Below are 25,032 nucleotides of genomic sequence, written 5' to 3' on the forward strand. Positions count from 1 at the left end.
AGACTTGTGAAGCAGAAGTGTTGGCCCATGAACCTTCCCATTTCTGCCCCCTTTTGAGAGGATCTATACTGCCGAGTGACTAGGAGGAAGTAGCCCATGTGGTCCTCTGTTCAGCTGCTCTCTTCTGATTAATCTGGGCCCTTATGTGTCAGGTTCTGTTTTTTGCAAAGTTTTAAATGTTTTCTTTTCCAAATATAGGGAGTCCCAATTTCTGGGTTACCACACACTGCATCTTATATGGCCAGAGATGGATGTTCTAGTGGTGAGAGACAATTGTTTTATAGCCTTCATATTTCTCATAACAGCATTATAAATTAAATTGTTTGTATGATAGAAAACAAAAGTAGCTGTGCATTACTTTAATCCTAGCACAATGAAAACTGAAGTCACCTGACAAGGTAAAATATCAATCTTGCAGGCTTCCTTCTTATTAATTATGACTTTTCTACTGTGACCTTGGACCAAAGTCAGGATTTTATTAAAGACACAACAGGTACTTACTTGATGCTTTTCTTCTCTACTTCCAGCATGCAGCAACAGCACAGCAAAAAACTTTAAGTTCAGAAAAAACACAGAATAAGCAATATGTAATACCGTCATCAAGTGTTCCTTCCCAAAAGGAAGGAATGCTTTAGTTTTTGCCTCCTATAAAGGCAGGATCTTCCCCTTTTTCTTTACTCACGATCTTCCCCTAGGAACATCAAGTGTCTATATTGAAAACTTGAGCCAATTCAAACCCAACTTGTAAGCAGGACCTTGATCTTCATCCCCTGTTTGCCTGATAGGCTTTCGTGTTAAAGGAACTCCTTGCATTGAGACCTGTAGCCCAAGAAGCGAAGCAAAACAAAAAGCAACCTGCAGTAACAAAAGGGATTACAACAGGAGCAGCAGTGAAAATCAAAACAAAATCCCATAGTAATCAAACACTGGCCGGTCACGGGAAAGACAAAGAGCATTATATCTATGTGAATCTTAATTACTCTAGGACAGAAACGTATGTGTGACAGAGGGGGTATGGAGCTGCCTTGAGGAAAGAAATTGGAAGTTGGTTCCTTCTGTCTGGGCAGACTCCCTCCATCCTTTCTTCATACTGATTTCAGCTTTAATCCAGGGCAGTCTCCTCAGCCCTGAATGGAATTTAAAACTGCGGGCTGCTGGCAAAATCTCTCAGGGTGGCAGTATTACTGTATCCTCACGTGCACCTCTTTCCATGGCTGCGGACAGGTGTGATCTGAGTGTGTGCACCAACAGGAGTGAGTCAGGCCCATCAAATTTTTACCATAAAAATTAAAACACTCTATCCTACAGTAGCAAATAGGAAGTACACCTCTCCCTTGATATAACGCTGTCCTCGGTAGCCAAAAAATCTTACCATGTTATAGGTGAAACTGTGTTATATTGAACTTGCTTTAGTCCACCGGGGTGCGCAGCCCAGCCTCCGTGGAGCACTGCTTTACCACATTATATCCGAATTCGTGTTATATAGGGTCGCGTTATATCGGGGTAGACGTGTAGATTCAACTGGAGGCAGAGACTACAGATACTCAGAAGGATCAGTTGGCAAAAGGTTTATGTAGTGTTCAGATAAATGTCTTGATTTTGTCTCCCAGAATTTTAAATGATTTTCTTTGGGCTGGTCTACACTACGGGGGAAAATCGATCTTAGATACGCAACTTCAGCTACGTGAATAACGTAGCTGAAGTCGAATATCTAAGATCGGATTACTCACCCGTCCTCATCGCGCGGGATCGATGTCCGCGGCTCCCCCTGTCGATTCTGGAACTCCGTTGGGGTTGGTGGAGTTCCGGAATCGATATAAGCGTGCTCGGGGATCGATCGTAACCTGTTGATACGGCGGGTAGTGTAGACGTAGCCTTTGCTGCTGTGTTTTGAAAGCAAAGAAGAAAAGCGTAGAAGACAAAACAAAAAATGTAGATTTTATGTAACCACTTGTCCTAACAACCAAGAAACCAAAGTCCTTTTTTGTTATCTGTTGTTTAAAGGTTACCAAGCAATTCAACTTTATTGTTTTTCCCTTTTATTTTAGACTCTAGTTCGGACTGGAGTCAAGGAATTTATCTCACCCAGAGCCAGGGATCTGACATAGTATCAGAAGGAATAGGAGATGATGATGAAACTTCAACAGATCTGCTTCCAAAGAGAATAAAGGTAAATTAGAGCTGATGTAATTTTTACGTCAAAACAAAATCATTTTAAAGCTCCTTTATACTGTCTGAAATGTAGATCTTCTCTTGGGAAGAAGTGCCCTGTATATAGTAGATATTTTAAAAATTATTTAATTGCATTTTTCAAATATCACCACTATATTATATTTTAGCTACCAGAAAAGGCCAGAACTATATAAATAATTTTAACAAATAAGAATGATATTTTCATTTCTAACCATTATAAAGAAGAATGTGTCTCCTGCCATCAATCTTATGTGCTAGCCCTAGCCCATATGCGAATTTCAAAATTTGAATGGAAACATTTTCCAGGACTTAACTTTTAAACTATAAGTTTATTTAGAGAACTCAGTTTAAATTTGTAGTATTAATCTAATAGATTTTTTTTTTAATGAACTTCAGGGACTACAGCAATATTTGTTTTGGGAGGAGGGAGCAATATATATATTTCTAAAACTCTACTAAATTATCAGGCACATTCTGTATTTCTAGTCTCAACATTAATCATATTCACCAAGCTACTTATTAATAGATAGTGCTTGCTCTTGCATAATGAGCTTCCTTTTTCTGGTTCATTTTGATGCCAAATTCTAGTGCTCATGAGCCAAGATCACTATTATGACTGTCAGTATTATAATTTTTTCTTATATTTTTGTTATAGGGTTTGCTACGAGCAGTGCATCATGAAGGCGTACAGGTGCTGTCTCTCACTGAATTTCCTGACAGTGAAAGGGATATACTGTCTCTTAAACAAGGGCCAGAATCATGGCTTGAGGAAAGGAAAACTTTTCTGAGCACTGTTTCATCTTTGAAGGATTTAATTACACAAATGCAACTGCATAGGGAAACTGAGGTACAAACAATATTGTAAAACTCAGACCAAAATAATTTATACAGCAGATTTGAAACTAGAGGTGTGTGAATAACTGATTTTTTGGTTCACTGGCAGTCCCAAAAAATAGGGGGGGTGGAATTTGGTTTGGGTCAAACCAAAACTGAGTTTTTCAGAATCTTCAGCAAATTTCCAGCAATGTATGCTTTAAAACAGTGGTCTCTACCTTCCAGACTACTATACCCCTTTATGGAGTCTGATTTTTCTTGTGTACTCCCAAGTTTCACGTCACTTAAAAACTACTTGTTTACAAAATCAGACGTAAAAATACAAATGTGTCATAGCACCCTATTACTGAAAAATTGCTTACTTTCTCATTTTTGCCACAACATTATAAAATAAATTGATTGGAATATAAATATTGTACTTATATTTCAGTGTATAGTATATAGAGCAGTATCAACAACTCATTGTCTGTATGAAATTTTAGTTTGTACTGACTTTGCTAGTGCTTTTTATGTAGACTGTTGTAAAACTAGGCAAATATCTAGATGAATTGATGTAGCCATGGAAGACCTCTGTGTAACCCCAGAGAACCACTGCTTTAGCATGTGCTAAACTGATTGAGTTAAAGCCTAGAGAGGAGCCTAGGTTTTAACTCAGACAGTTCAGGATATGCTGCAGTACATTTTACTTTATTTTGACTAGAGTTTTAGAAGGTCTTGTTTGGATAGATCTAATAACACAATCTAATATCATACCTTTAAATCCAATTCTAGACGAGGCCATTCATATCAGTGGGAGGTGAGCGTACTCAACACCTACTAGAATTGGGCCAGATATAATCAATAGTTTCTTTCTACTAGGAGAACTTGAGAATTTGGTATTTTTTAATATAATGCACTTGAACCTTACAACTGTTCTTCCAATCAGATGTTCATATTACCTCTACATTACCATTTTCCCCAATGTTGTCTCTTGTTGTGCTGGTTATTGGAGATGATCGTTTTAAATGTTGGAGTGTTCCCAATTTAGTTACACTGAGAGGAAAAAAATATTTATCTTTATTAAGATGGACTTTCTTTTGTTGTTTCATTTCATTTTATTTCATGTTTTAGTGATTTATAATGCTTGTTTGTGCCACAATCTAGATGCCTATATTTGGAAAATTGGCCTTAAAAGGAAGAGTATAAACCTTTTACAAATATTTCAGAGTACCCTTCTCCATCTGTGCCTGACTTCTATTTTGTAACAAAGATATTGTGTTGTTTATCAGAGTCTAAATATACAGCATACTATATACTGCAAAATTGAAAAATATAGTTCTATGAGATTTTAAAAAAAAAATTAGTGAAATTCACCTTTTAACAATATAAAATCCCTGGGAACCCAGGTATAGAATAGTAAGCCAGCCTTTACAAACATTTCTAGAAATAAGATAGCTATGAAAGATGTTATGTGAGACAGATCATTGAGTCCTATTTGTACATGTTCCCAGAGCAATGGATGGATGCATTTTTATAAACTGAAATTGAATTAAAAAAACAACGCATGAATTCTGCCACCTTTACTTACCGTGAATAGTGCCTTGCTCAGTGATTTCAATGGGACTAGATGTGGCGTGAGATACTAATAATGTGAGTGAGGGTGGCAGAATCAGGCCCATAGTAACAGCATAGTCTATCTGCTGCAACCGAGGATTTACAGTTACAATTCCTTGATTCTCTGCTCTCCCACCCCAGGTGTCAGTGGTCTGCAAGAGACTGTTTACCAGCTCTGGGGCTAGCTGGAGTGCATCCCCAATACAGAGTCTGTGTTTAGGGCTGCAAGGGATTGGCTAAGGAGCAAGGTACGCTGGCTCTGTGCCCTCTGAGGAGCCTTACACAGTGTATTCCCTGCTTCAGATATGTGGGTAGTTTCCTTGCCTGTTGCACTGCCTATATGGCACAAAGGGAAAGGAATAAGTCAAAGAATCTGGCAGTGTCGCTACAAAATGTAACCAAGATTAACTCTGCTCCATGAAAACCGTTAGTACAGTATACAGTCAGTGGTGTGGTCCAGTACCACATAGTGCTGAATTAGTCAGTGCATAGAGGTCCATCTTAAAAGCGATACCACTAAAAGGAGAATCTGATGCAATGTAAAACAGTATTGCTACATGGGGTCAAATTTTCAAATGTAGAGATCTGTGAAAAATGCAATGTCAGTTTGCATGCAGTAAGTAGTATTTATGCATACAGAGAGAATAATTGCATGTATACAGTAAGTACATATACACACACAAATCTGTATGTGCACAAACACAAATTGTATCTGTGTATCTGTTGAATGAAAGAAGTTTAGTGTTCCACTGACTCTGCACACACAAAATTATAACTTAACATAATCAGTATACTTGCAATTCTGTTAAATATTTAGTCACTTTTTTCCCACTGTAGATTTATGGGGACTGTGAATCTCCTGAAAGTGTTCCAGACTGGCGAGGTGAACTTCTGTGTGCTGTTCAGCAAGTCTTTTTGAGAGAACAGGATGTTCTTCTAGCAGCATTTCAAACCGAACTTGCAGAACTGGTTACCAAGGATGCAATTGTGTTGATGAACCAGTTAGAGCACAGACTTCAAGAACAGGTGAGGCAAAACACTACTTCTGTTTAAAGCATGTTAAATTTTAATCTCTGATGTATAAATGCAGTGGGAAAGCATTACAAAGCAACTGTTTCCTTTATTAAGTGTTGCATTAATTACTTTTTGGAGTTTTACTTTTAAATTTGTAACACTAACAGGTTATTAGCCAGAGAACGGCAATGGACTTCATTCAGAATGCAGACAGAAGAAGTTTGCTAATGGAAATTCAAATACTGCGCACTCAGATGAATAATAGAAAAATTAATCCAAAGAGAGAACAAGAGATTGATCCAAAAAGTCAAGGTTCTTTATGTGGTAATACTATATGTGTATAACCTGTGCATGTGTGTTCATACACACTTTTAAAAATATGCTTACAGATAGAGTATAGGTATATTTCCTCAGATTGTGCCCTTCATTCTGTGTGTCATTTTGAGGATTCAAAACTTTCACTCTTATCTGACCAATCTACCTATTGAAAATTAAAATAATCTCTCTGCTTACAAACTCTTACCTCTGTTACTTAATTTAAAGAGATGCTGAGTGATTTTGAAAGTGAACCCATATTGAAGTTTGCACCTTCAGGATTTTTTCTGAGCCTGTACTTCAGTTTTTAGGTCTAACAGCTTTGAGAGTATCTCTTTAAATGGGTAGTCATTGATAGTGATTAAGATTGTCATGTATAGACTTGACAGAGAAAAATGTTCAAAGACTAGATGTGTACTTACTATAACCTTTCTGTGCTTTGTGCCAAATATGTTTTCTATATATGAGTACATTTGGCAATATCAAAATGTATGAGTCTTTTTATATATTTCCAAATAATCTATAGAATGTATATTTTTATCTAATTATAATTCTTAAAATGTTAATGGACTAGAGTCATTTTAGCATGCCCCTTTTCAAAGACAGTATTTGGATCCTGCTCAGATCCTGTAAGCTTAAAGGCATGTGGGAACCAAAGACTGGGTACAAGAAATTGAAATAATTGTGCATTGAAGTCCTGCTAAACAAATATGTATGTTTTAACTGATCCTCACAAAGGGTAAAATTCACTCCTGTACACAGATCTGGCACAGGGCCTAGGCACCATTTTGAAAGCTTATGTGGAGCAAGAGTAATTTTGATGTTTGTATGCACAGGGGCAAATTTCACCCCAAATGAGTAACATTGTTTGTAGAATGCTATCTGGGTAAGTTCCATATTAATGATGTTATCTCTAGAAATTTTGGAGTACAACATGCAGCAGAAGCAGTCTCAGATACTGGAGATGCAAGTGGAGCTCCACAGTGTGAAGGACAGAGCGGCTGAACTTCAAGAACAGCTGAATTCTGAGAGAATGATGGTTTCAGAACTGAAGAATGAACTTGCCCAAGCTAAACTAGAACTTGAAACAACCCTTAAGGCCCAGCACAAGCACTTCAAAGACTTGGAAACCATCAGGTGTGGCTTTCAGTGCTAACCTTTCCGGCATTGGCATTTTAGATGTTCATTCTTGTATTACCTTTTATTACCATATTAATTTTATTAAGAAAATTGTTACCATCTGAGTTTAAGATTTCCATGAAACATTGCTGATGAAAAGTATCCAGTTATCCCAATTGAAATGTAATCTTATGGAAACAAGGAAAGCTTCCTTTTTCTTAGTTTTACTTATCGCTTCCTCTGAAATACTTTCACAACCCAAGGACAGGTATTTTGAGATTTCTATACTTACTTTAGACCATTATATATAAAATTTTAAATATTTTATTAACACAATAGCAAGAAAAAAACAGTTTATGCTGAGACTGGCATGGTGTGAGAAAGTTACAGGTAGTTTGTGATGTGCAGTTCAATGTAGCTTATGTGACTTAATTACTCTTGCTTTGAGGTCAACAGCAGAGGTGACCGGGGTAGGAAAATCATGCTAAGGAAATAATTTTCACAGATTCTCTTTACTGACTGCAAATGTACCTTCTACACACTGATTTAAAAGCAATTCTGTATGTGTGCTAATGTTAAATGTTTTTTTCCCCCATGTAGTTTGTTGCTTTTTGACAAAAACAATAATCCTAAAGGTAGCATGTGTATCTTTATTAGGACTGAGGTTAAAGAGAAAGCAGCTGAGCTAGATATGTTAAAAGATACAATGGCAAATGAACAGAAAAAATCAAGAGAGCTTCAGTGGGCTTTGGAAAAGGAAAAAGCTAAAATGGAACACAATGCAGAAAGAGGAAGAGAAGAGCTAGAGGTACCCTATCTTTGCTTTCAAATTATCCTCAGCATTAAAAAATATACAAATAACTTTCAGATTTTCTCTAACATTTCATCCCAGCTTACCTTTTGTTTAATGTACTGTGCAATCTATCGGCTAGATTTTCCCTCTGCTGCTGCAGTATATTCACTGGAGTTGGAAGAAGGTGTACAGCAGGGTTCTCAAACAAGGGTTGCTGCTTGTGTAAGGAAAGCCCCTGGCGGGCCAGGCAGGTGTGTTTACCTGCCCCGTCGGCAGGTCCGGCCGATCGCAGCTCCCGCTGGCCGCGGATCGCTGCTCCGGGCCAATGGGAGCTGCTGGAAGCGGCGGACAGTAAGTCCCTTGGCCTGTGCCGCTTCCAGCAGCTCCCATTGGCCTGGAGCAGCGATCCGTGGCCAGTGGGAGCCGTGATCAGCTGGACCTGCAGATGGGGCAGGTAAACACACCGGCCTGCCAGGGGCTTTCCCTACACAAGCGGCGACCCCTGTTTGAGAAACCCTGGTATACAGAATCACTCCCATACAAGCAGCGGGGCAGAAGGGACCTGTGCAAAGTCCGTTGAAGTCTTCATATGAATTTCAGCTGGCTTTGTATCACACCAGTGGTTTTTCTAATATGAATACGAAAGGGGTCAGCCAGCATATACTGCATCTTCAAAGAGATGTATTGGCTGACAAGGCAGCAGACACAGCCCCCACATCTGGCTAGAATGTACACAGCACTATACAGAGGTGCACATTGCTGGTCCTGTTTTAAGCATTGTGTACCAGGGCCCACCATATGGAATCCTATCCTGGCTGGCAGGACTCTTGGGCCAGAGAATGCATTTCTCAGCATCCATGCTACCTCTCAGGGCACTGGGTATGGCAGAATTTGGCTCTCTATAGTATTTAATGTTTGTTTTTTAATCAAGAATCATGACATTAAAGGAAATTGTCTAGATTTAAATACTTTACATCTTCAGCAAAAGGGCATATTTTAAATGAATATAACCAGTGACTTTCTTTTATTTTCTTATTGAAGGATTTGAAAATTTCTCTTGAGGATCAGAAACAAAAGAATTTACAATTAAATAAACTTTTGGAACAAGAGAAACAGCTGTCCAGTGATCTGCAACAGAAAATTGAATCCCAGGAAGTTCTGAATGCAGCCCAGCTGTCACATGAACGAGGCCGTAACTCTGAGCTTCAGGTGCTACTTGAATCAGAGAAAGTCCGAGCTCTCGAAATGAGCAGTGCCCTAGAAAGGGAGAAAGAACTATGTGCTCAGCTTCAGAGTGTTGAAGATAAGGGGCAGGATGGAACACACAAACCAACTGAAGAGTTACTTAAAGATTTACAGAAACGAATGGATGAAAAACATGACCGTATAGTAGAGTTAGTCAGTGAGATGGAGAGGTATAAACTTGACTCTGTGCAAATGAGGCAACAGATGGAAAAGGAGAGGCAGATTCAGAGGAAGATGCTGCAAACAGAACAGGATGCTAACATATTAGCACAGAAGCAAGTACATGAACTGGAGTCCAAAATGGAAGATCTTCACTGGCAGCTTGGAGAGAAGAGACAACAGGTTCATAAACTAGAGCATGAGGCAAAGAAGTTGCAGGAAATAATACAGGAGTTACAGAAAAAAGAACTGGCAAGGGAGGGAAAAAAGGAAGCTGAAAGAGCAATGTGCCAGAATCTCAATGAGGTACAGTAGAGCTTAGAAAAATGTGTAACACTGAGCTGAATTCTGAAGTTGTCACTGTGCTCTTAAATCTCTAGTTTGATTAGATGGCCAGTAAAGTTGAGGAGCACTTTTCATCAGATTCATTTGCTACTCTTTTAATTCAGTCTTTTGGAGATTCTCCTTGCTTTGGGGTAAATCCTGGCTGGTGAGGCACAGCATGGCTGCCAAAATCATGGGCAGGAGCATTAGACCACTCCAATTCTGCCTACTCCAGGAAGATCTAGTGACACTACTCCACGTGTCCTGTGCAATTGAAATCACCGAGGGGGGGTAACTGAGAGTGGCAACGGGAGAAGTAAGCAAAGCCTGACTGTATGTCCGCATACATATATCCATTGCCAAGCAGACCAAGCTGTAGTCCGAGCACCCAGCCCATTGAACAAATTATTCCTATTCAGGAATGCTCCAGGTGATTGTGCATAGCATTGGCCTCAGGCACAATACAGTACCTAGTAACACCATTTTTTCAGGATGTATCTGGGCCCATTTGGAAGGGGTGTATAACCCCACATAAACCAAAATGTGGCCATGTGTTTAGGAGCGTGTGTTGGAAATACCATATACTTGCTAAAGGTGAGAAATAATGGACAAAACTCTGTGCTGACTCAGACCACATACAACCTCATGCAAGTAAATAGGGTTACGCGGGGCATAATTCAGTGTAGAATTTGACTCAACATGCACTTTATTTTCTGTAATTTGACCTAGAACTGGTTACATTTTAAGTGGTTTTCAGTTGAAATACGTGAACCATTTGCATTTTTATACATACATATGCAGACTACTTGGGATACATCCAATGAGAGAACAAGAAATTGGGTTCTACAGCAGAAAATGGAAGGAGTTGAAATGAATGAATCAACCTACCCCATGCTGACTGAAGTGAAAGGAGAAGGTGATCTAAGTGAAGGAAGTAAAGTTCTGGAGAACATCAGACAAAAGCTACAAAATGTATCTTCAAAGCTGAAACAATTGGCACACAAAGCCGCCTGCAGGTTAGATGCCTCTTCAGCTACATGTTTTTGTTAGCAGCAGCCAACAAACTGTAGCATCTTGGCACTTGAATCAGAATTTCCTTCCTGTGTTACTCTAGTTCAGTGGTCACCAACTGGTTGATCCTAGAGGATCTCCCAGTTGATCGCGATCTCTGGCAGTGCTGCCAACCGGGAGTCGCCGGAGGTAAGTGCTACCCAGCAGGAGGCCACACCCCAACTCCCAGCCCTGAGCCCCCATCCAGAGCCAGCACCCCAAACTAGCCCTGAGCCCCCTCCTGGAGCCAGCAACCCCTCCTGTACCCGGAACCCCCTTGTACACCCCCAGCCCTGAGCCCCTTCCGGACCCAGCACCCGATACTCCCTTCTGCACCCCAGGCCTCAGCCCTGACCCCCCTCTCAGAGCCAGCATCCCATACCCCCTCCTGAACCCCAACACTCTGCCCCAGTCTGGAGTCCCGTCCTGCACCCAAACTCCCTCCCAGAGCTTATACACCCTCACCCCCTTCTGAATTCCAACCCCCTGCCCCAGGCTCAGCCTAGAGGCCCCCCAAGCCCAACGCCCCACCCCAGCCCAGTGAAAGTGAGTGAGAGTCAGGGAAAGCAAGTGACAGAGGGGCAGAGGGGAGAGTATGGCGTGAGTGGGGTGGGGCTTTGGGGAAGGGGCGGGGCCTCAGGGAAAGGGCAGGGTAGATCCTGGGTTGCCTTAAATTCAAAAAATGATCTTGGGTGTAAAAAGGTTGGAGACCACTGCTCTAGTTTTATGTGGTGTAACTTTAGTCAAGTTACACCAGCATAAAACTGGATCACAAAGTAGTGAATCCAGTTCTAAATATTAACACTTAGTGTAATCCTTCATTAGTTCCGACAAAAAAAGGAGGCTTCTTATGCAAGGTGGGAGGGGGTTACTTGAGCTTGATGTAGATGGAAAACCCCTAAAAAGAACTGAGTAATTCCTGTGTTCAGTAATGCTTTGAACATTCACGGTGAAACAAAAAGGATTATCAGGGACTCTGTAAATTGTGAATTCTGTTTGCAAAATACTCATTCAAATTGACATTCCCGAACCTTCTTTTACTGGCTACCACCTTGCTAAGAGGGGACTTTATTTGTGACACCAGTGGGATGGAAGCCCAGCGTGAATCCGTTTTTGATTCTGCTATTACACTCATTTAATATCACTAAAACTTAGTGTGAAGTGCAATACACCTCTACACCGATATAACGTGACCCAATATAACACAAATTTGGATATAACGTAGTAAGGCAGTGCTCCACGGGGGTGGGGCTGTGCACTCCAGCAGATCAAAGCAAATTCGATATAACACGGTTTCACCTATAACGCGGTAAGATTTTTTGGCTCCCAAGGACAGTGTTATATTGAGGTAGAGGTGTACTTTGAACATATTCTGCACTTCTGAAAAATGTCTCAAATACAATTGGTCACAATGATTTAAGAATTTTGGGGAGACTTAGGGTCCAAAAGTCCAAGGGTTCTCAGCACTGTAAAGCTCCCCTTCCAAACAACAGTAGCTGCTTAGTGCCGAGTGCTGTTTAAACTCTGACCAGCTTAATTTAGGTGCTGAAATGGGAAACTGAGCACTTTGTAACGTTATTAAACCCTTTTGGACTGTGAGTGTCTGAGAAATGGCCAACTTTTCAAAATGCCTGTTTTTACGAACAGTGTCTACGGAAAACTGAAAGTGGTGCTTCTAAAAAACAAATTCAGTAACCAGAAAGACAGTTCTACTTTGTGAGAATTGGGCTCATCATGGCATTGTTTACTTTTGAAATTTCAATCACTTTCCCTATGCCTTTCTTCAGAAATGCCGAAATCTAGTACTTTATAGAACTGTATACTTCACTGTAGTTACATTGTATATTACTGCATACCCTATAAATATTTGCTCTTTTCATTCCAGGTTACAGTTTGAAACAGCAGATGACGACAAGTTTATTGAGGTACAAAGTAATATTGAAGATGTTCTTTTACTGTTGGGAACATTACCTGGATTGTCCCAACTAGAAGAGGTGAGAAGTAATCACTTTTGGTAAACTTATAGAGTGATAAGTTAACTATAGTCTGTGTTCATTTAACATTGGCAAAGAGTGCTGTAAATCCTTTCCTTTTTACCTGTCAGCTTTGAGAAGGAATCACAAATTGACGTATGTTTCACACTGCAACCTATGTGGGAAAAACTTTACTCAATATTTCCCAGATGTGAAAAATCAGTGTTTAATATTTACTATATCAGGTTGTTACAAGACATTTGCTTAACCTATGTTGTCTTTACTAAGAGAAATGGAACAGGAAAATCTGCATGCAATTATGAATGTTCAGAACATGAAACGAGGCAGTCTGGCACAAAGAATAACACTTGGGCAATGTTTGGTTCTTGACTGAACTCAACCTTAAAGCCAACATCAGTGTAAAACATCTGTTTTCAAAGTAGTTCAAAATTAGCTTTCCTTGTTTTGTTCTAAGATAGCACTAACTTGAAAACTGCTCTTTTGGTTTTTAGAAACAAATGTGAAAATAATAAAAATAAATATTGCACATTATTATTATAATAGATTAGTTTGTGTTGAAGTGTTCTGCTATAACATACCATAAAAAGTCACTGTACTGTGTAAAAACAACGAGGAGTCCGGTGGCACCTTAAAAACTAATAGATTTATTTGAGCATAAGCTTTTGTGGGTATAAAAACCCTCTTTTTCAGTTGCATGGAGTGAAAATTACAGATACAGGCATAAATATATATTGGCACATGAAGGGAGCTACCTTGAAAGCTTATGGCCAAATAAATCTGTTAGTCTTAGAGACATGGAACTCCTCCTTGTTTTTGTGGATACAGACTAACACAGTTATCCCTCTGATACTTTGTACCTGTGTATTAACTGACCGGTTGTTTAGATTAACATTATGCTTTTCAGATTTCTCAGATATAGGGGTGGCTCCAGGCATCAGCCCGCCAAGCGTGTGCTTGGGGCTGAAAGCCACTGGGGGCGCTCTGCCGGTCGCCGTGAAGGCAACCTGCCTGAGGTTCTTGGGGCAGCAAAATGCCTAGAGCCGCTCCTGCTCAGATACAGTAACAAAGCACTGTTATCATCCACAAAACTTGTCACCTAGGGTAGGAGTGGTATCAATCTGATCTGAGGCCACGTCTATACGACGCGCCATTTCGGCGCGTTAAAATCGAAAGCTCTGGGTTTGATATATCGCGTCTAGTCTAGACGGGGATATATCGAACCCAGAGCGCGCTTACATCGATTCCGGAACTCCACCAAAACAAACGGAGTTCCGGATTCGACTTTGCGAGCCGCGCACATTGATTCGGCGCGGTGAAGACGGGTGAGTAACTCGATTTTAGATATTCGATTTCAGCTACGCTATTCCCGTAGCTGAAATTGCGTATCTAAAATCGAATTTCACGCGTCGTGTAGATGGGGCCTCATGCAAGTTTTTTCCTTTCTAGCTGAAGTTAGCGTTGCCCCCTGGGGCCACCGCTAGCTCACTAACTGAAAAACTGCTGAGACAAAATGCAGAGCTGACAGGGCTTGTCAGCAGACTGAGTGAGGAAAAGAACAATTTGAGGAACGCTGCCATGAAACTGGAGGAAGAACTCAGACGATACCAACAGAGAGGACCTTGTGGAGATTATGTATGTATCTTCTTTATGCACTGCCATAAACAAATATGTATAGACTAAAAAGCATCACCCTGTTTTCACATGAAATATATCTACACAAGTTCTTTTCAGTAGTCAGTGTGCTGGCAGTCTAAGAGGAGGGGAAGAAGGGTGATTAACTTTTCTACCTTTCTGCCCGTCCTTCCCTACTCCCTTCCCCCGCAGCAAGCAGATGTCAGTTGTTCCTTGTCCTGCCCTCTAGCTGTCTGTAATCAGGGTACCTGGGCAAGCTCTCTTTTTCCTATAGACGGCACTTTGTTTTCATCCACCTTTGCACAGTTGGCTGCCATTTCCCCTGTAAGTCCCTTGTGCCTCCTCAGGCGGTTACATCCCATCATCCCTTTTAGGAGCTAACAGACTCAAGGTGTTTTCAAGACTATAAAGCTACTATAAGCCAGCTGTTAGTTTGGGTTCTTGGGACAGAAGCAATGAGTATACTTTTCCTTGGAAGTTAATAGCATCATCTCACAGTGCTCTCAACCCGTTATCCTGAAGTGTGGGGGCCCAAGGGCCAGACCTGGGTTTCCCACTCAATAATGTGATGAGCACACTACTGAATCAGTGAATAAATTACAAGAAGATGTATTGCTAAAAATAGGGTTTGGTCCCTCTGCAGTCTTCTAGATACTCACTGGACAATGGAGCTAATATCGATACACTCATTGCCTCTGAGAGAGAGATTTGGAACAGAGAAAAGCTGTCACTACAGAAATCTTTGAAACAAGCTGATGCAGAGTTGTCCAAATTGAGAGCAGAACTAAGGAGTGAAGCTTTTCTGAGAGAATTGGGATCGAGTTCTGAAAACGCTGTTTTAAAGGTAGGAAGCTTGTCCCCAGCTGCACTCTCTCAGCACAGTGGACTGTCCTGTTTAGAACGGGGTCTGTTTTCCATTGCATCATTGTCACTTAGACTAACTGGGGACATCAGTATGTTTCAGTTTTCAGAGGCTTGGTCTTGGAGACATGGAGACATTATAACTTTCCCTGGAGTAAGACATAAACACTCTTCTGTAAGTTACATATTTTTTTGCAGCTCAAAACATCCCTATATTATGGTATTCAAAGAATGTTATCATTAGTGCAGGCAGGAGCAGGAAGTGAATAATCACAGATGAACTTCAACAATGATGTCAAAAACCTTGGAATTGTAAGAGGCCTCTGAATGCTTTACTTACAGTGCTTTCTTTGTTTCTTGTCATCTAGATAATTTATGGAAAATATCTGAGAGCAGAGAGCTTTCGGAAAGCTCTCATATATCAGAAAAAATACTTACTGCTCTTAGTAGGTGGATTCCAAGAGTGTGAAGAAGCCACCCTGGCCCTCATTGCAAGAATGGGTGGGCAGCCTTCATACACTGACCTAGAAATTATTACACATCGTTCAAAGGGTTTTACCAGATTTCGCTCCGTGGTCAGAGTGTCCATTGCAATTTCAAGGTAAATCACAGGAAGTTACAGGTTAATCAAATGTGAACATTGAATTTAACATATATTTTATTAAGCCCCTACTTAATTTGCAATATTGCAAAATTGCAGATCCCACAATATTAGGCTTCTACTGCAATTTTGATACTAAATTCAGGTGTATATACAGTAACTTATCGCTAATGTTGTAGTTATGTTCCTGAAAAATGTGACTTTAAGCAAAACAAAGTTAAGCAAATCCAATTTCCCCATAAGAATTAATGTAAAAGGGGGCGTGGGGTGGGGGGTTAGGTTCCAGGGGATTTTTTTTTCACCAGACAAAAGATATTAAAATTATTTAAAACTTATAGTATATATTTATATAAACAAACAATTTAATACTGTACTCACTGATGATGATTGTGCAGCTTAGTTAGGCAGGGTCGGGGCGTAGGGGCTTGCCCTGCTCTGGCCGGCCCTCCTGCCAGAATTGGGGTGTGGGGGTTTGCCCCATGTCGCCTGCCTGGCACTCCTGCTGGGGATTGGGGCCAAGGCATGGGGGCTGAAGCAATGGGGCAAGCCCCCTCACTCTGACTCCGCTTCCTGGCAGAAGCGCCAGGCAGGCGGAGCGGGGAGAGCCAAACTACCTTATCATGAACATTGCACAACTTCAAATGAGTATCAGCAGCCTAATAATGAAACAATGTTAACCAGGATGACTTTCAGTGAGAAGTTACTGTATATTGTATTTTAACAGTCAGTCCCACTGTCAGTCCTGGGCTGCAGGGGCTCCTGCTGTCAGTCACGGGTGGCCAGCTTTTCCAAATTACTGCAATTAATACAGGTCCATTATTACTTTTCCATGATTTTCCATGTTTTGTCTGCAAGGTGGGGAGGGCTAGCTCAATAGAGGGGAGGGATGGCTCAGTGGTTTGAGCATTGGCCTGCTAAACCCAGGCTTGTGAGTTCAATCCTTGAGGGGGCCAGTCTAGGGCAAAATCAGTACTTAGTCCTGCTAGTGAAGGCAGGGGGCTGGACTCAATGACCTTTCAGGGTCCCTTCCAGTTCTATGAGATAGGTATATCTCAGATTGTTGTTGTTGTTGTTATTATAACTCCGCCACAATTATTTGACAATCATCCCACAATTCACGTAAGGCCTTATATTTTATCAAATTAAGTATCATGTGTAATACAGCATTTTTTGTGATACACTCTAAAATTGTAAGTCTTGGTAACCATGAAAACAGTGCATCTTAAAAAGAATGCGGTTACAAAGAGCATTGGTAATGTAGAAGAATGGAGCAAGTTGTTTAAGACATTCTGCAGCACAACTGTAAATCAAAGCAGCCTGGTTCTGTGTTGTAATCCACTGATGTCAGAATTTATGGGCTATGATAACAACTTTAAAAATTACTAATGAATTACTAGTGACATCTCCAGAGTGCCTGTGTATTTTAGAAATGTATCATTGTTTCTTTTCTGTAACCTACTTTTTCTTTAAAAGTAAAAACAATCCCTTAAAACACAAGCATTGTAATCCATAAAATGGAATTGTATCTAAGAAATCAAGTTGTTATAATTAAACTTTTTGGAGATGATAGAGAGTGATATTGTGTATAAGCAGTAAATACTGTGACTACATCTGGTTTTTTAATTCCTTTGTGAGGCCTCAATGCTGAAAATACATAAATGCTTAACTTTAGGCACATGAGCAGTCCCCTGAATTCAGATTACTCACATGCCTCAAGTTAAGTATGAGTGAAAGTGTTTGCAAGATGGGGGACCTAGTGACTAAGGGTTTTACTTTAGAATATACCACTGCTATCATGGACCTTTCTTCTGCATTGGGGCTGAAATTTTTTGCAGTTATTTGTTGTGATTATATTTTAAGATATTAATGCTAAGTAATGTAGACATCTAAGACAAATGCTGCCCTTAGTCAGACCTGTTCAACACCCGGACATCCCTGGAATTGTATAGGTATAACTGAAGGTAGAATATGGCCCATATCTTTTTCTTAGGTAAATTCTGTTTCTGTTTAATCCAGGTTCTTTAGTTTTTAAAAGCCTATCTCCTTACTCAGTTTATTGCTGTATGGATTATTATATCCCCTGGAACATTATAAGCTTGTTATTTAACTAAATGCTTGGCTTACTCTAAATTATCTTTTTATTTTAAATGCAGAATGAAGTTCCTGGTTCGTCGATGGCACCGAGTTACAGGTTCTGATTTAATAAGTGTCAACAGGGATGGCTTTAGCCTGAACACAGGTAACTCACTGACTGGCAATGTCTGAAGAAGCATCATCTATGAATTATACTAGTGCTGAGTGAACATTTTAGGTTGAGCTCCTGTGATCTGGAACCGATGGGTTGCTCCTTCCCCTTCATTTCAGTTGTTAGACCTATCTGTTTCTCAGCTTTCACTCCACTCCACTCCACTCAGCACAGACACTACTCTGAACTCTCTTGTACCTTGCTTCTCATCAAATGCAAATCTATGTGCAGGAGGTTGGGGTTTTTTTGTTTTTGTTTTTTAACTGTAGCAGCTTCATCTTAGGCAAAAGGCAGCATGTGAACCTATGAGATTTTCTGTGTCTGCTGAAGTGTTCTCTGGTATCAGAGACCCTTCCCCCAGCTCTAAGAAGGGTGGCTCACTGAGTAAATCCTTCTCAGGGCATGGACAGGCAGGAATCTTGACTATCACAGGGCCTACAACACCAGCCTGAGGCAAGGGCAGACGAGGCAACATTGCTGACCATTGTGTTGAGCAACACTTCCTCCCTTTTTGTCTTAACTTGAACCCAGACAAAAAGGTTGTCTGATGTATCCTGGATCAGAGGCAGTGCTAGCCCATTGGGGGCCCTAGCAGGAAAATTTTGCCCCCCCCCCCCCTCCCCCAACACATAGTGAATTGGGGGCTCCCTTGAGCTGATCAGGGCCATAAGCAATTACTTAGTCTGCTTATGCCTAGCACCAGCTCTACCCAGGATGTACCTAAAATCCAGGAAACCTGATTCTGTTTGCCTGAGGAGGGTCAAAAGGCCTTTTACTCACTCCTGGCTATGTAAACATGGGGTGAAATCCTGAATCTCTTGAAGTCAATGGGAGTTTTGTCATTGCGTATATAGTGAGCCAGGATTTCACCCATGGTCTTCTATCAAGAAATCGTAAAAGGATGAAGTAATCTCTATTTCTTGAGGTTCAAGAAAGCTTCCTGGGCTGAATGTGAGGCCTGGTCTACACTATGCGTTTATACCGATTTTAGCAGCGTTAAACCGATTTAACGCTGCACCCGTCCACACAACGAGGCCCTTTATATCGATATAAAGGGCTCTTTAAACCAGTTTCTGAACTCCTCCCCGACGAGAGGAGTAGTGCTGAAATCGGTATTACCATATCGGATTAGGGTTAGTGTAGCCGCAAATCCGACAGTATTGGCCTCCGGGCGGTATACAGATGCGCAATGTGACCGCTTGGAAAACATCTGAATCGGATGCACTGGCCAGGTTAGAACAGGAAAAGCCACAGCAGAACCTTTATAATTGGATTCCTGTTTAGCCAGCGTGGACTCTGATCAGCACGGAGTGGTCATGCAGTCCAATCCAAAGAGACTCCGCTGATTGTACGGGATTACTGGATCTGTCACTGTATGAGGAGACAATAATTGTTCATCAGAAGCTCCATTACAGAGATGGAAATGGCAAAGCATTTGAAAAAAATCTCCTGACTGTGATACAGAGTTTCACAACCACAGTGCTGTTGACAAGACATAACAAGAAAGCCAAAGATACAATGGACGCTCATGGGGAGAGAGGAGGGACTGAACTCCAGCTATCCACAGTCCTGCAGTCTCCAAAAAGCATTTAGCTTCTTGGCTGAGCTCCCAGTGGCTGTAGGTCAAAAAGTCCGGCTGGTTCAGGGTATATATGTCTATTATTCCCCCCTCCCCGTGAAGAAAAGGGAAAAAATGTTTTCTTGACTTTTTTCAATGTACACTATGTCTACTGCATTGCTGGTAGAACGGCTGGGGCAATGACAGCAATCCTCTCCTCCCTTCCTGGTGGCAGTGGTACAGTGCAGTACGACTGGTAGCCATCCTTGTACTCAGCCCGTGAGTGGGCTGGCTTCAGGTGAGGTCAGCCGGGGCCTGGGTAAAAATAGAATGACTGGTTATTCCCGGCAGATGGTACAGAACGGCTGGTAACCGTCTTCATCATAGCAACTGGGGGCTGAACTCCATCAGGCCCGCCCCTTTATGTCTAAAGAAAAGATTCTGTCCTGCCTGGACATTCATAGCAGCGGGATGCTGCACTCTTCCCTCACGTTTAATGTCCTGCCTGGATATATAGCAGCTGGAGGCTGCCCCCTCATTTTATCTCACTAAAAGTAAGTGTTTTTACCATTTCTGTTCTTTTTACTTCATACACAAATGAGGGACCCTGCAACGGTAGCCAGGAGGTTGGGGAGGGAGGAATCAACGAGTGGGTGTTTGCAGCGACCACCCCTAGAATGGCATGCCGCTCTATTCTTTGTGGGATCTGCACGGAGGGCTGTGCCTCTTGGTTCTGATACACTGGTTTCTAGTACACTTGCCCCATTTCTGGCAGAACTGACCCTTTTTATGGTCCTTCCATTTTGTCTGCTTGACCTGGATGCCTACGCAGGTCAGCAGGAGCACCCATGACAGCAGCAGATGGTACAGAATGACTGATAACCGTCATCTCATCGCCAATTTACAATGGCACAGCAGACGGTACAGAATGACTGATAACCATCTCTGCTATCTTGCAAAGGCAAATGAATGCTGCTGTGTAGCACTGCAGTACCGCTTCTGTTAGCAGCATCCAGTAGACATACGGTGACAGTGTAAAAAGCTGAACGGGCTCCCCGGTTGCCGTGCTTTGGCATCTGCCAGGGCAGTCCAGGGGAAAAGGGCACGAAATGATTGTCTGCCGTTGCTTTCACAGAGGAAGGAATGAGTGATGACATTTACCCAGAATCACCCGCGACACTGTTTTTGCACCATCATGCATTGGGATCTCAACCCAGAATTCCAATGGGCAGGGGCGACTGCAAGAACTATAGGATAGCTACGGGATAGCTACCCACAGTGCAATGCTCCGGAAATTGATGCGAGCTTTGGACCATGGATGCACACCGCTGAATTAATGTGCTTAGCGTGGCCACATGCACTCGACTTTATACAATCTGTTTTACAAAACCGGTTTATGTAAAATTGGAATAATCCTGTAGTGTAGACGTACCCTAAGTGTAAGAGACGGCTGTAGGCAGAGGCAGGAGTACAAGTAAACAGTACTGGTCAGCTTAGTAGGCAAGAATAGCTGCACTTTCTTAACTACTGTAGTTTTTAACTCTCACTTTACCACATGTAAAACAAAGAGTGCACCTGGGATATCTGTCTATGTGCAAAATGTCTGATTTTCACAAGTTGATATTTTTTGTATAGACAATATTTCTTTGTTGTTTTAGGTAATGAGCTACGGCCTGATTCGTTAGCTGGTGGTCTGGAGCTCTACGGAGAACACAGACATTCTTCTGATAGATCCAGATCAGACCTAGAGTCTCTCAGATCTCCTATAAATTCTCAACACAGGTAAGTTTGTTAAATAACTATGCTTTGTCTGAAAAGTTTATTTCTACAATTAATACTAATGCACTTTTGGAGTGTGGGCATTTCACATTTTGAGATGTATTATACTATATATTTTCTGTCCAAGGCCTAACCTTGCAGTCTCCAGCCTTCTGATGAACATAATGTTCTTCAGAAACCATCAACAGTATTCGTAAATCAGCAAATGAGGTTGCTTCAAAATTATATAAATGCTTCTAGCGCCTCATGCCAAGCCCTCATCTATGGACATTCAGAGCATCATCACTAGGACACCTCGGTGAAATCCTAGCACTGTTGAAGTCATTGGAGCCAGTATTTCACCCCAGAAGCAAGGTTTTTCAAGTACGTGCAGTCTGTCTCGACTTCAGATAGAGTTGTGGATCCTCAGCACTTCTGAAAAATCAGGCTGCAATAGTTCTCAAGCTGTGGGATATATTTTCACCTAGTGCCATGGACACTTCCTCTCCCACTACTGTACAAATAGTCTCCCCTCTCATTTGCTGTCTCATAACCTATGGCAACTACAGCATGTTGTCAGTAGCTACCGATGTGGTGCTCTGCTCTTGTTCGATGATGATAACAGTCGGCTGCATGCACGTTCCCTCTGTGTGCTGCCCCGGCTCTGCGCAGACAGCTGACACAGCAAACCCTGAGAGAACCCCCAAAGACCACAGACTCTAGTAAGGTACGAAGGAACCCGAGCCAGGTTTATTGTCAAACCAAGCACAGTAATAGTTTCCTATAGACTCTATAGGACATACTGCGAATATGTGCCCCTGGCAATGGACACAGCTCAGTCAGTGGTGGGACACTCCACTGCCCCCTTGGCTGGACAAAGATGCGCACTCTGGGACCTACTTTTATACAGTTACAGGACAGATTACTCATCCCTACTGACTCATTAGGGTGCTGTCTCCTCCTTTGATCATGTTGTTTCAAACAGATCTATCCATCATGCTGTCCTTTCGACCCTGTCTTTAAGATGCATCTGCCTGTTCCTTATGTCATGTCTGTGGAGTGTCCTGATGTCATCTTGGCACAAGTTCCTCTTATTAGCACTTATGTATGGATGCACTTGCTTCTAACAACCCTCTTCTCGCCAACTTCTGTGAGCGGGGCCTGCCTCTGGCTTATAACCCAGCTTTTGCTTAGCAGTGCCTGGCAGTACTTTGGTTCAGGCTTCAGGCCTCAGACTGGGTCTCTGACACAAGAGTTCATGTTTCAGGGCCTCATCTTACTACACAGCAGTTGGTTACATGGAAAAGTATTTAATTTAGTTGTAGTTGTCTTTAATATGATTTAGCAGCTGGAAACTATGGAGGAGAACTAAAACAATACAGAACTTCTTCAAATATCCTGCTTTTTCTTAGAAGAAATTTTTAAAACAAACGTACTTGAAACTAATGCTACTTCTGCATATTTTATGCAGTCTCAATAGAAGACTGACTTGTGACTTTTGCCTCAAAGGACTGCAACAGAAATCTTGGGAATAGCAGGGAAGTTAGGCCGCTGAGGTTACATCTACACTGAAATAAAAAAACCACCACCCCACAGCAGCACACCTCAGAGCCACAGACTCCAGCTGACAGGACTTGTGCTACAGCACTAATAGCAGTGTAAACATTCCTGCTTGGCCTCTGGACACGCCCCCCCCCCCCCCCCCGCAGGTTTCAGAGCCCCCAGACGGGCCTCTGAGACTCACTGTCTTGGGTCTTTTTTTGCAGTATAGATGTATCGTGGGTGGGGTGGGGAAAATCATCAGGGTTGGAAGGGACCTCAGGAGGTCATCTAGTCCTAACCCCCTGCTCAAAGCAGGACCAATCCCCAAACAGATTTTTACCCCAGTTCCCTAAATGGCCCCCTTAAGCATTGAACTCACAACCCTGGGTTTAGCAGTCCAATGCTCAAACCACTGAGCTATCCCTCCCCTCAGAAATGCTCAAACCACTGAGCTATCCCTCCCCTCAGTGTGTCCAAGAAACTGGGGAGTCAGGATGGGGGGTCAGTTAAATACCCTCAGTAGATCACTGTGATTTTCTAAAAGTCAGCATATATGTATACATATATGTATATGTAACATCCGTAAGATGGCTGCTACATTCTCCTTTGGAAACAGGATTCGAGTACAGTAACTTCAGTGCAGCTCATTGTTTTTCTTCTGCTAGGTACCAGGGCATCCATGTTGATTTAAGCCCAGCTTCCCTTGCGTGTTCTCAACTGCAGAATTATGATCCTGACAGAGCTTTAACAGATTATATCAACCGACTGGAGGCACTACAGAGGCGACTTGGAAGCGTGCAGTCAGGTAAATACTCAGGCTTTCCTCTTCCTGGTACAAAGACACAGAATACCTGTTCTGAGTTAGAAAGTATGTGCTGGTTTCTCAGGTTCAGTCTTAAAGGGGAAAACTCACAGCTGAACTCAAGGACCAAAAAGCCCACTACACATGAGAGTGTCAGAAACTATATAGGAATTAAACTGTTCAGTTATGTACTGAATAAATATGTGGTGTAGCTTTTGCTGGGGCTGTCTGATAAATTTGCAGCAAGGTTTTAATCAGCATCTAAGAAAGACAGGGGATTGGTTTTGTAAACTCTTTTGCATCAAGAGGCCTCCTGTTTAATCAGCTTTTGTGCTGTTTGGCTCAGCTGCCTATTCCCACGCTGACAAGCACTGGATGACACATGGCAGCACTTTTATCCAACTTTCTGAAAAGGTTCTGCCTCCATTAACTTATCAGCTAACAGGGTCCAAAACTTCTAGTGGTAACTGTTCACAGTGATCCAAATCTAGTCTGATAAGGAGTCAAATCACTTTAACAAAACAGAGCTTAGAAACAAGTAGTTCAGTTCTTGAAGTATATCTTCTACTTTATAGAACAATCTGCACAGCTCATCTGAAGAGTCTTGCAGAAATGTCAAATAACTAATACTGACTATAAGTTATCATCCAGTTTCTCCAAGCACTTTAAGATTTTTTTCAATCTTACAGGTTCTACTTCCTACACTCATTTGCACTCTGGTGTTAGAAGATAATACCCTTTCAACATCCCCATCACTGGTAATGATGATGAATGAACTACCTTTCTGTAAATCTGTGCTCCTTCTGTGCTTTTGTATAATGTGCACATTGTGGGACCAACATGAACACAGTTGTATGATTACACAGTTCCCTTGCTGGCACATCCACGCAGACTGGAATTTATGTATATAGGCACTTTGTGTTCATTCAAAAATCATTAAATTACATGTATATTTGTGGAATGCTAATTTAAATGATTAAGTTATAAAAAAGTGTGTATTTATCAAATGGGATGCCAGGAGATGAAGCTTGTGTATTTGATTGCTGAATGTGTAGCTCAAAGTGTACTGCACTTTTTCTGACACAGCTACTGAAGTTACACAATTCTGTCCTAATATATTTGCTATGGCAGTGCAGACAGAGTATGTCACTTGTAGAGACCTATTTTTGTAAGGTAGAAGTTTTGAATTTTATGGGTATTTTGTCAAAGTACTGAAATAAAGATGACTTCATCCTTTTAATTGTTGTTTCAGGTTATTGTAAGTACAGGAGTATTTTTTGTGCACGCTATTAAAGGGTAACTAAACCCTGACTCTTGCCAAAAACCAACAAAAATGTACTCTCACCACCTTTCTTGCTGGTTTCAGCTTCAGCGTAGGCAAGAGGATTCATGGTAAGGAC

General features: G+C 41.5%; 1 protein-coding gene across 2 annotated transcripts in view; it reads left to right on the top strand.

Annotated features, from left to right (window-relative positions):
• The window catches only part of AKAP9 (A-kinase anchoring protein 9), a 216,736-nt gene extending 191,864 nt beyond the window's left edge, over positions 1-24,872 (top strand). For both annotated transcript variants that reach the window (XM_075062343.1, XM_075062344.1), the window contains 17 exons: positions 199-262; positions 2,049-2,170; positions 2,849-3,040; positions 5,458-5,646; positions 5,802-5,946; positions 6,867-7,086; positions 7,726-7,876; positions 8,903-9,571; positions 10,391-10,605; positions 12,525-12,633; positions 14,080-14,265; positions 14,909-15,109; positions 15,495-15,727; positions 17,881-17,966; positions 21,189-21,312; positions 23,496-23,635; positions 24,322-24,872. In XM_075062343.1, coding sequence (XP_074918444.1) covers positions 199-262; positions 2,049-2,170; positions 2,849-3,040; positions 5,458-5,646; positions 5,802-5,946; positions 6,867-7,086; positions 7,726-7,876; positions 8,903-9,571; positions 10,391-10,605; positions 12,525-12,633; positions 14,080-14,265; positions 14,909-15,109; positions 15,495-15,727; positions 17,881-17,966; positions 21,189-21,312; positions 23,496-23,635; positions 24,322-24,365 — 3,090 coding nt within the window. In that variant the 3' untranslated portion in view covers positions 24,366-24,872. The remainder of the gene's footprint in view (positions 1-198; positions 263-2,048; positions 2,171-2,848; positions 3,041-5,457; positions 5,647-5,801; positions 5,947-6,866; positions 7,087-7,725; positions 7,877-8,902; positions 9,572-10,390; positions 10,606-12,524; positions 12,634-14,079; positions 14,266-14,908; positions 15,110-15,494; positions 15,728-17,880; positions 17,967-21,188; positions 21,313-23,495; positions 23,636-24,321) is intronic.
• Positions 24,873-25,032: the final 160 nt, after the last annotated feature.

Source organism: Chelonoidis abingdonii, chromosome 2, assembly GCF_003597395.2.
Source record: "Chelonoidis abingdonii isolate Lonesome George chromosome 2, CheloAbing_2.0, whole genome shotgun sequence".
In the NCBI taxonomy this organism is placed as follows: domain Eukaryota; kingdom Metazoa; phylum Chordata; order Testudines; family Testudinidae; genus Chelonoidis; species Chelonoidis abingdonii.